This window comes from Panthera tigris, chromosome A1 (genome assembly GCF_018350195.1).
Source record: "Panthera tigris isolate Pti1 chromosome A1, P.tigris_Pti1_mat1.1, whole genome shotgun sequence".
NCBI lineage: Eukaryota > Metazoa > Chordata > Mammalia > Carnivora > Felidae > Panthera > Panthera tigris.
In genome coordinates, this window is record NC_056660.1 from 87137091 (window position 1) to 87149039 (window position 11949).

Below are 11949 nucleotides of genomic sequence, written 5' to 3' on the forward strand. Positions count from 1 at the left end.
GCTGAACTCAGAATGCAGGCTTCTAGAAGGGTCTTCGGGCCCTGGAGCGTTCGGGAGCCAAGAGGAGTGTTGAGGGGGAAAGGAGGGAGCTGTGTGGGAGAGGCAACGCCCACAACGACGCCCTTGGCGAGATGACCTGACCTTGACCCTTACTCTGACCCTAGCCCCTGGCCTGCAAGTGCATGAGCAAACACTCCGTGGAACCAGGAGATCTCCTCGCTACTAACAGTCTTGCGGCAGAGGTGCGGAGATAAAGGGGCAGGTGGCCGAGAGGAGCGTCCCGCGGGCCAATCAGAGCACAGCTTACCATCACGCCACCAGCGGTCGGCCAATGGGACGGCCGAGGCCTCTATAAAAGCTGACACTGCCTTGGTTTTTGTTGTTTTTGTTTTTGTTTTTTATCGGTTTCCATCGGGACAAATGGCTTCGGTTTTTTCTGTAACACTGCAAGACATGGCTCGCAGGAAGCAGACAGCGCGCAAGTCCACGGGCGGCGAGGCCCTGCGCAAGCACCTGGCCACCAAAGTGGCCCGCAAGAGCTCGCCGGCGACCGGCGGCATCAAGAAGCCGCACCGCTACCGGCCTGGCACAGTGTCCGCCACTACCAGAAGTCCACCGAGCTGCTGATCCGCAAGCTGCCGTTCCAGCGGCTGGTGTGCGAGATCGCGCAGGACTTCAAGACCGATCTGCGCTTCCAGACCTCGGCCGTCATGGCGTTGCAGGAGGCGTGCGAGGCCTACATGGTGGGGTTCTTCGAGAACACCAACCTGTGCGCCATCCACGCCAAGCGCGTTACCATCATGCCCAAGGACCTACAGTTGGCACGCCGCATTCGCGGGGAGCGCGCTTAAGCGCCACGCGCATGTGTGGGCCGCCAAGCCCTGAGTCGTCACTCTCCCCCTAAAGGCTCTTTTCAGAGCCACCACCAGTCCACAAAGGGTGCTGTGCCAATCTGGGGTTCTTTCTGGCTGGTTCCAGCTTCCTTAGCTTCCAGTTAGCTGGTTGTGTTCCCTAGGGTTCATGCGGGGGTTTAACCAAATGAAAACCCTAACAACCGGGGTGGTTACCCATAAGTCCAAGAGTGGAGTGGAGAGGAGCCCACCAGAGTAGGGCTACCTAGAGAATGCGGTTGGAGGGCTTTTTCCCACTGGGTGCCAGCATGTTTGGTTTTATTTTAATGTTTTTTATTTAAAATTTTTTTAACATTTATTATTGAGACAGGATGAGCAGGGGAGGGGCTTCAAGTCTTTAATCTGTCAGCACAGAGCCTGATACGGGGTTCGAACTCAAACGCGAGATCATGACCTGAGAGGAAGTCAGTTGCTTAACTGAATGGGCCACCCAGTTTCCCCTAATGTTTATTTTTGACCCAGAGTGTGAGTGGGGGAGGGGGAGGGTAGCAAAAAGGGGGGGCAGAAGATCCAAAGCGGGCTCTGCGCTGACAGCAGAGAACTCGGTGTGGGGCTCGAACTCCCCAACCGAGAGATCATGACCTGACCTGAAGTTGGCTGCTCAACCGACTGAGCCATCCAGGCACCGCACAAGCATGTTCATAATTAAAATTTTAGGTTGATAGAACTCTAGGGGCTCCTGGGTGGGGCTCCTGGGTGGGTCAGGCAGTTAAATGTCCAACTGGGCTCAGGTCATGATCTCACAGTTGGTGAGTTCGAGCCCCGCATTGAGTTCTGTGCTGACAGCTCAGAGCCTGGAGACTGCTTCAGATTCTGTGTCTCTGTCTGCTCCGTGCCTACTCATGTACCGTCTCTTTCAAAACCAAACTTTAAAATAAATTTTGTTTTTAAAGTTGGTAAAACCCAGTCGCTGGCCAGTGCTGGTGACCTGCAGACGGCCAGCCTACACTTCCAAGGTCCTCCTAGCTGAGTGAAGGCTCAGACGGAGAAACACTTGGTGTGAACGTGTTTGCGTGACAGCCCAATGCTGTCTGTGTGCAAGGGTGCATTTTCCAACCTCAGACCCAGTTTGTTATCCGCTAGACTTAATTCAAAAGCTTCAATGAAAGTAGCACACGCAGAAGTGTGTTTTGAATGTTGAGAAGAATCCTGAAGTTTTAGGATGTACACAAGCTTACAGTGTTCAGGGAAGCCCATGTTCTGGCTTGAAAATCAGTGCTAACCTTCAATGCTAGGCTCCTTCTAAGTAAATCCAAGTCTGGCCACTGTGTCTTTACTGTGCTCACAAGTCCCTTTTCTTGGCAAGGGTTTTTCCAATGCGGGAGAGCTAACCCTCCATGCCCTTCCCCACATTACCATATGACCTGGGGCTGGGCAACTAGCTACATCTGGGGAAACCCAGATGATGGGAAACCATGCAGATGATGTGTCCTTGGCAGGATAGGCTACATATCATGATGGAAGACCATGGGGTGGGGGAACGGGGCGGGTCCACGTCATTCTGTTCTGTTCCAGAACAGACTCTGACAGAGCATGTTCTGCCCGAGGACCAGAGGTGAGGAGCAAAGAAAAACAAAGAAGTGATGATAAAGGAAGAAAGTAACTGACATCCCTCACAGTCATATAAATGGATAGTGAAGGAAGCCTTTCCCACACACTTATCTGAACCTGTGGTTGTGTCCCTGCAGCAGGGATGGGAGGGGTGGGGGGGTGGGAGGAGTGGGGGGGTGCGAGTTGGGGGGAGTGGTGGCGGTTCCTCATTGAGCAAACCCTCTGCACAAAACCACCCTCAGGAGATCTGATCTGGGCAGAGCCACTGCCAAGGGAGACATAGCCTCCTTGCTCTCCAGAGAACGTTCTGGCACCCTCGCAGCATGGCAGGGTACGAGAGAGAGGACCATGGGAAAAGTGGGAAAGGGAGACAGCACAGGGGCAGGACGTGCCAGGAGTTGCCTCACTTGTGGTGTAGCTGGGATCCCTCAGCAAACACATATATATGCACATCGCGGGAGTGCTGTCATCTGAAGTGCACACTTGCATGAATATTTGTTTCAAATTTTTTAATGTTTATTTATTTTTGAGAGAGAGTGAGACACAGAATCAAAGCAGGCTCCAGGCTCCAAGCTGTCAGCACAGAGCCCCATGTGGGCCTCGAACTCACGAACTGTGAGATCATGACTTGGGCCAATGTCAGGCGCTTAACTGAGAGACACCCAGGTGCCTCATGAATATTTTTTTAATGTTTATTTACTTTTGAGAGACAGAGTATAAGCAGGGGAGGGGTAGAGAGAGGGAGACACAGAATCTGAAGCAGGCTCCAGGCTTTGAGCTGTCAGCACAGAGTCCGATGCAGGGCTTGAACTCAGGAACCGTGAGATCATGACCTGAGCCAAAGTTGGACGCTCAAGCGACTGAGCCACCCAGGTGCCCCACTTTTTTATAATGGTTTATACAGATTAAATATTTTATTTTTTTAATGTTTATTGAGAGAGAGAGAGAAAAAACACAATTGGGGGAGGGGCAGAGAGAGAGGACAGAGGATCTGAAGCAGGCTCTGTGCTGACAGCAGAGATCCTGATGCAGGGCTCAAACTCACGAACCATGAGATCGTGACCTAAGCCAAAGTCAGATGCTTAACAGACTGAGCCACCCATGCACCCCTCAGGGACAGAAGTTGTAAAACTAAATGAAGGAAGGTAGGCCTGGACAGGATCGCTGGCTGGGGGTCAGAGTGGGACTACCCAGACAGACACCTGTGAGACAAGAACACACACACGTGCTCGAATTGATGAGAAAAAGCTAGGCTCTGATAAATCGAGATGGTTCATGGTGGGGAGGGGGCAGGACGGGGCACATGGTGGTTCAGACATATCCCGTGGGCCAGCGATGTTCCTTTTCTCATTCGTCATACCTCATGCATACTGTATTCCGGTGTGTGCATTTACTGCTTAGTAAAATGAATCTTTCTCCTTATGCTCCTTACGGGCTGTGAATATATGCCCTAATTTGGTGGGGGGGGGGGAGCAGGAGGGATCCTCAGTGCCTGAAATATTGCCAGCACACACACACACACACACAAAAAGTGCCACACTGAAAGAAGAGGATGGGCCACGTGGATTCCAGCAATCCGTGGAGGACACAAGAGTGCTGGTTCAGGAGCCCCATGACAGGCCATCATGGAAAGGAGGGCACAGCAGGTGCATTCAAGGACAGCCCTGTGGGGCTGGCACTCCAGAAGGACATGGGACATAAATAGCTGGGGTTGCACTGGGCCTGGGGCAGAGTGGGGAGCAGGCTGGGCTTCCCGACTAGGGAGTCAGGAGGAATCAGGGGCCCCCCACCCCTGCTGACTCTTCTTAAAGGACAATGTTGGGGAATGACATCAAAAGACACAACCACCGTGGCACCTGATTAAGCATCTGACTCTTGATTTTGGCTCTGGTCATGATCTCACCGTTCGGGAGTCCGAGCCCCATATCCGGCTCTACACTGGCGTCGTGGAGCCTGCTTGGGATTCTCTGTCTCCCTTTCTCTCTCTGCCCCTCATGCACACACACTCTCTCTCTCAAAAGAAATGAACATAAAAAAAACAAACACATGACCACTGATTGACCCGAGAGCTGGCCCCAGGCATTCAGAGGCCCCTCACTTCCACCCCTTGTCTTAGGAATGTGGCTCCCATTTGCCTTTCCCACTCCCAGAGGCTGCTCCGAGATAGAGCCTTGAGATGCTGATGTGGTGTTGAAAACAGCTATGTGATATACGTGGCTGAGTCCAGTTAAGGCCCCTTTATAAGTGTTTCAGATCTGGTGGGCCTGTGTGGGGATCTATTTGTCTTGCTGGCCCCCAAGACAAGCCTTGGGTGTAAGTTCCCTTTGCTTACCACAGCTGCCTCCTGCCATCCTCTCTCTTGGATGTCCCCCTGCCTTCCGAGTCCAGGGACCCATTCCAGATTGCACCTGGGGAGCTCCCCAGGGGGTTACAAACCAGCAGATGGCTCCTGGTCATCTGCCAGCCCTACTGCCTGAGATCTCCAGCCATCCCACTGAGCCTGTCCTGCGGTTTTTGAAGGACATAATACCTTCATTTGAGTCCCTGACTCAGGTGTGCATATCCACCCTGAGTTGGGCCACAAGCCCTGGGCATAAGAATGTCTGTTCCCAGACCAGAGGGTTCCCAGAAAATCACATCAGAAAGTCCCACTAAGGGGATGCCCAAGTGTGTCCACTCCCTGTTATGGGGCGAATTGGGTGTACCCCCAAACTCTGCAAAATTCCTGTGCTGCAGTCCAACTCCCAGGACCTCAGAATGAGACTGTGTTTGGAAATGGGGCCTTTAAAGTGGTGTTAAGATAAAATGAGGTCACTATGGTAGGTCCTAACCCCTAGGACCAGTGTCCTTATAATAGGATAGGACACAGACACACACAGACGGGCGACCGTATGAGGACACGGGAAGAGGATGGCTGTGATACTGTGATTGATAATGAGACATATTTGGTCTCCCTCTGCATGCCTGGCATAGAGCTCCCAAAACCTTTGGAATTTTCTGTAATGAGAATGATGGATGTCATGATGTCCATAACAGGCTCCTGTATCTGTGTTGTTGCAGTGACTTTGGAAAGCCCCCAGGGATGGTGGCTAGTGACTGGGGGACCCAACCATGGGACCAAAGGGTTAGAGGCTTCAGTGCCGCCTCCTGACCTCTGGGGAGGGGAGAAGGAGTCAATCATCAATGGGCAATGGGTTAATCAATCATGCCTGTACAATGAAGCCCCCATGAAAACCTAGGAGGATAAGGTTCAGAGGGCTTTTGGGTTGGGGAACAAGAATGCATCCACATACTGGGAGGGTCGTGCTCTCTCCACTCCATGGGGACAGCAGCTCCTGCAGGCGGGATCCATCCAGATCACGCTGCTGATTCATATGCTTTCATTTCTTCTGTAATAAGCCACGAATCTATCAAGTGAAACATTTCCCTTAGTCTCTGAGCCCCTCCAGAACATCAAACCCGAGGAGGGCTGGTGGGAACCTCTGATCTGTCGCCTGTGGGTCAGAGCACAGGTGACATCTGGACTTGGGATTGGCGTCTGAAGTGGGTGTGGTCTTGTGGGGCTGAGCCTGTGGGGTCTGATGCTGACTCCATGTGGACAGGGCCAGAGCAGAGTCCACATAGATAGTGTCCTGAGTTGTGCTGTAGGACCCCCACCCCCATCTGCTGTCGCAGACTTGCTGGGTGTAGGGAAAGAACCCCTCCCTCCCCCCTACATATATGTGGTGATTAGAAGTGTCAGAGGAGGGGTACCTGGGTGGCTCAGTCAGTTGAGCATCTGATTTCAGCTCAGGTCACGATCTCCTGGTTTGTGAGTTCAAGCCCCGCGTCGGGCTCTGTGCTGACAGCTCAGAGACTGGAGCCTGCTTCGGATTCTGTGTCTCCCTCTTTCTGCCCCTACTCTGCTCACACTCTGTCTTTGTCTCTATCTCTGTCTCTTTCTCTCTCAAAAATAAATAAAAACTAAAAAAAATTTTTTTAAAGGAAGTACAAGAAACACACAGAAGTGCATTTTTTCACAGCAGGCTCATCTACACACCAGGGAGAGACACCTGGGGACGAACCAGCCCCGCCACCACCTGGGTCTCAGACTTCCTGCCTCCAGGCCTGGGAGACAATGTATGTGTGACAATACACATCCAGGCTGTGGTATTTGTTATGCAGCCCAAGCTGACTGATATGCTATCATCACAATTAAAATCAGCACTCAAATTAGTTGTTTTTCTCCCTCCCACTAGACTGAGGTTTCTAGATTTGGGGGCAAGAGAGACTTGCCTTACTCTTGTTCTGGTGGGTGAAGCTGAGACTCTGGGGCTGTTGGTCATGCCATTTAGTGTCATGTGAAGCTGGCCCAGGAAGCTGGGACCTGGATTCTAGGCTTTGTCCACTGCCCTCCTGCTTCTCCCTGTTTGATGGACCCCACCAGGAACTACCTCTGACGGTCCCCTGACCCGTCCCCAAGAAGAAAGACAGGTGCTACCCGGGGGGCAGAGGGTGCACAGTGGACAGAAGGGCACATACAGAAGATGGTTACCCAGGAAAGGATAACATCAGACCCCAAAACAGGAAAGCCCCCGTGGTCTCAGCTGCCTGGATTGGGATATGGGAAGGAGCTGAGACATGGTCCTGGGGAGGCTGTCACCACCTGCTAAGGCAGCAGAGGCCCAAACAGACACTGCCAGCCATCACTGCAGAGCCCTGGGCCTCGGGTCCCAATGGCTCAGATTCATCGGGGGTCTCATTAAGCCAGAGGAGCAACCTTCCCACATTTTCTAGAGTCACTGGCTTTGAGAGCTGGTGACCCCCGTCACATGGTAGAGGCTGTGAACTGGCCTCCTGACTGAGGATGTGTTGCCGTATGATCACCGAGAGGCTGAGGGAAATGGGGCTATGCTACCCCAAAATACACCACCTCGGCATCCTGATGATTTTAGCTGAAGGCAATTGAGAAACAGCAAACACAGGAGGAGCTCTCTGCCCTCCCACCTATTCCACTTAAAAGCAAAGCAAAAATCCCCATTTGGTCAGGAAATTTCCATTGGCAAAGGTGCCCCCTCTCCTGTACCAGAAAGAGGGTGAGCTTCTATCACCAGAGATGGGACAGAGATGAGTCTGTGTAAACAACGCTTACCTATCATTGGTTCCTCCCTCAAGTTTCCCAGACACCCTCCTACAATTCACCTCCAGAAGCCCCAATCCCCTTTCCTTTGTCTAGTTACTTCTCCACAACCTGTCACCCATAAGCCAATTTGTGTTTTTGCTTCCTTTCTGTGAAGGCCCATACACATAACATTGCAAACATAAGATAAAATCTGTATGCCTTCTCTTCTATTAATCTGGCTGTTGTCACCTTAATTCACAGACCCCAGGTACAGAAGATAAGAGGGTAGGAGAAAAGATCTCCCTCCTCCCCTACAAGGTCCCTGGTGCCCATATAGTGAGTGTGAGAAACAACCCTTGCTGTGGTGAGCCTCCAGGATGCAGAACTGTGTGCCTCTGCCACAGAATCCTCACAGATACAGCTGGTTCTGTGGTAACTGCAGATAAAAACAATCACGTTAGCAAGAAATTTGGAAACCAGGGTCTGCAAGAAATGGTGACAGCAATGCAGGTAGGGGGCTACAATCTGGTAGGCAGGGGACAGGGGGAACGGGGTGGGGTAGGGTGAGCCACAAAATTGAGACCTGCAGATATTTGAGGGACTACACGAGGTAGAAGAAGACAAGGATGACTCTGTGTGGTTTCCAAAGGAAAAGCCAGAACCCCACCTTGAAGCTGCAGGGTTGCCGGCACTTGACCTAAGGCCGCTCCCCCCAGATTCCTGGTACAGGACAGAAAAGCATGTCGCTCTCCAGGAGCCAGATGCCCATTGTGAGGGTTCCTGCAGGAAGGGTCCTGCTGTGTCAGGAGGGGGAGGGGAAGGGGAATGGCCCTCCAGCATCCCCATCTACATCCCACATCACAGCTCTGAGGGCGTTCAGCTCATGCTTCAGTGCTGACCAAACCAGCCAGGCCCCCTTGAGTTCTCTTCTCCACGAGTCACCTGTGGGACCTCACCCATGGACTTCTGTGCCCATCCCAGCAGAGCCCAGCTATAGTAAGAATCCTGCTGAGTCTGCCTGGTGATAGATCTCACCCTGCCCCGACGCTTGATGTCTGAGTAAGTTCCTCACCCCCCATCTTTTTTTTTTTTTAGGTTTTAAAATTTATTTTGAGAGGGAAAGAAAGCGCAAGTGGGGGAGAAGCAGAGAGAGAGGAAGAGAATCCCGAGGAGGCTCTGGGCTCTCAGCACAGAGACTGATGAGGGGATCAAACCCACGAACCACGAGATCGTGACCTGAGCTGAAGTCAGATGCTTAACTGAGCCACCCAGGCACCCCCCTCACCCCCCACTTCTGACATTTTTGTATATCCTTGACCCGCCTGAGTAAGAATATTGAAAACCCAATGCCACCCACTAAAGGTTTGTGTCTCTCCAAAATTCATATGTTGAAACGTAACTGCCAGTGTTGTGGGTTTTGGAAGCAGGGTCTTTGGGAGCTGATGAGGTCCTGAGGGTGGAGCCCCCACTGGTGACATTTGTGCCCTTATAAAAGAGACTCCAGACAGCAGCACCATTGCCCCATCCACCAGTGAAGACACAATGAGAACACACTTCCCACAAACCAGGAATTAGGCTTTCACCAGATACTGAATCTAGCAGCACCTTGATCTCAGATTTTCCAGCCTCCAAAATTATGCAAAATATGTTATTTATAAGCCACCCTGTCTATAGTAGCCTGTTAGGGCTGAGCCCCTCTCTCACTCACTGGTAGAAACCTCCAGCTGTCTCTGCTGCATTCAGAGTTCAGCTCAGTTGAAGTGAAAAGAGCATCTTTCCATTCTTGCTGAATAAAATGCCTTTACCACCTTTACCTAGTAACCAGCTCTGTGTATCTCAGATCAAATATGTCAGGGAATCAAAATATGTCACCCCTGAACATTCCACTTTGGCATAAGGGTTATTTTGAGCACAGGATGGGCTTTCTGCTCTTTTTCTATCTGCCTAAAAGCAGGGCATAAATCCCCTTTGTGAAGGAAACGGAGAATGACCTTATTACCAGAGATGGAGGCAGCACGGAGATGAATCTGCATAAGAAAAACCTTACTATAACCTTTTTTAGTTGGTTTCCCCCACATATATTTACCTTCTCACGATTTAACATCCAAAGAAGCCCAAACTCCCTTTTGTCAGTTCTGCACAATATATCACCCTTTGTTAAAATTGCATACAGACCCCCAAGTCTGTTGCTCTGGGTTTTTCAATTCTTTTCTATGAAGCCCCATGCACATAAAAAAATAACATTAAATCAAATTCATAGGCTTTTCTTCCGTTATTCTGTCTTTGTCAGTTTAATTTGCAGACCTCGGAGTAAGAATCTAAGAGGGTAGAAAGATTTCCTTTCCCTACACCTCAGAAGCCCTAAAGACTAAACACTACAAATGCACAAAAATCATCATTTGAAACTTTATATTTCCTTTCATACTTTAATTTTGTGTTTCTGTTCCTCTGACTAAAAGTGGCAAATGTGGATAGAAACCAAACATCAAAATCTTTAGGTAAATCAGATCATGCTCTAAACCAACCTGGTTCACAACTGTGGCAGCATGTTAATGCTGGGGAAATATAATGAAATGCAATGAAATTTGCTCCCAACCCAGTGAAACAAAGAGAGAAACAAACAAAGAAAGAAAACAATTTTGTTGTCGAATGAACATTCAATCAGACCACCCACCACGTGTTCCCAGTCCCTTCTTCAGACATTGAAAGGACGCATTTCAAAAGCACCAGGAAAAGGAAGTCTCTTATTTTCAACAGAGAGAACCAAACCTCTTGTTTTTTATTGTATTTTTTCTGACAGTGAGAGGCTTTCTGACAGCTTTAAAAATAGTGGTGCAGGGGCGCCTGGGTGGCTCAGTCGGTTAAGCATCCGACTTTGGCTTAGGTCATGATCGCATGGTTCATGAGTTTGAGACCCGCGTCAAGCTCTGTGCTGACAGCTCAGAGCCTGGAGCCCACTTCGGATTCTGTGTCTCCCTCTCTCCCTGCCCCTTTCCTGCTTGTGCTCTATCTCTGTCTCCCCAAAATAAATAAATGTTAAAAAAAATAGTGGTGCCAGATCCCTCCACAGAGATTCCGAGCTGCTCCTGCACAGAGTTGTGTAAAGCTCCCCGGGGGAGGGGCCCCTGGGTAGTTCAGTCAGTTAAGTATCTGATTTCGACTCAGGTCATGAACTCACAGTTCCTGAGTTCGAGCCCCATCTCAGGCTCAGTGCTGACAGCTCAGAGTCTGGAGCCCGCTTCAGATCCTCTGCCTCCCTCTCTCTCTCTCTGTCCCTCCCTCACTTGTGCTTGCTCTCTCTCTCTCTCTCTCTCTCTCTCTCAAAAATATAAACATTAAAAAAAATTAGGGGCGCCTGGGTGGCTCAGTTGGTTAACCATCCGACTTTTGCTCAGGTCATGATCTCACGGTTCGTGAGTTCAAGCGCCGCATCGCGCTCCGTGCTGACAGCTTGGACCCTGGAGTTTGCTTCGGATTCTGTATCTCCCTCTCTCTCTCTGCCCCTCCCCAACTAGTGCTCTCTCTCCCTCTCTCTCTCTCTGTCTCAAAAAAAAAATAAATCAACATTAAAAAATTTTTTTTGAATTAAAGCTCCCTGAAGAAGACCTAGGGAGTCCCCACTGTGTAGCCCTCTTACAAAGCTCAGCTCTAAAGCAAACCTTCCTTGGCAAGGAGTTCCCAGGAATGACAGTCGATGGTGGTTATGTAAGAAACCCACTTTTGGAGATGTGTGGGAAGTGTGGGGGCCACTCCGGACCCCAGAACTGCCACATTATTTTAAGACAAAGTCACTTAAGATTCAACAGATGCAAAAGAAAGCTGCCTTGGGGCTTCTCTTGTTTGACTAAAAGCAGCAAGTTCTGGAAACGAGGTTGCTGGAAACCTCTCCATCCCCAAGGAGACGGAAAGACCACTGGCAGCTGTGGAGACAAAGCTTATCTCCTGTTCTCCCCCAAAACCCACTTGCCTTTCCTAAAGGAACCTGTTTTCCCCACAAAGGCTACCTGTCCCCCTCCCAAGGTGCGCATGAAACTCACACCCCTTCTAACCTTTTCTGGCTCCCCAAGGATACACAGTAAGGTAGTTTTTTGTCCTGTCATTCTGTCTGTCCTCCTCCAGGTATTGTCTGGAGCAGGCAAAAGATGAATCCAGTGCTGTCTGGGGTTTGCTTAAACAACACAACCTTCGGGGCGCCTGGGTGGTTCAGTCAGTTAAACGTCTGACTTGGGCTCAGGTCATGATTGCACAGCTAGTGGGTTTGAGCCCCGCATTGGGCTCTGGTGCTGACAGCTCAGAGCCTGGAGCCTGCTTCAGATTCTGTGTCTCCCTCTCTTTCTGACCCTCCCCTGCCTGTGCTCTGTCTCCCCGCAGACAAAACAACAGGCC

At 50.6% G+C, this 11949-nt stretch overlaps 1 protein-coding gene across 1 annotated transcript; it reads left to right on the forward strand.

Annotated features, from left to right (window-relative positions):
• Positions 1-423: 423 nt before the first annotated feature.
• On the forward strand, positions 424-886 carry LOC102969621 (histone H3.3). Its single transcript, XM_015542587.2, is given in 2 exon segments — positions 424-592; positions 595-886. Coding segments are annotated over 2 exon segments (396 nt in total). The 5' UTR covers positions 424-453; the 3' UTR covers positions 852-886.
• Positions 887-11949: the final 11063 nt, after the last annotated feature.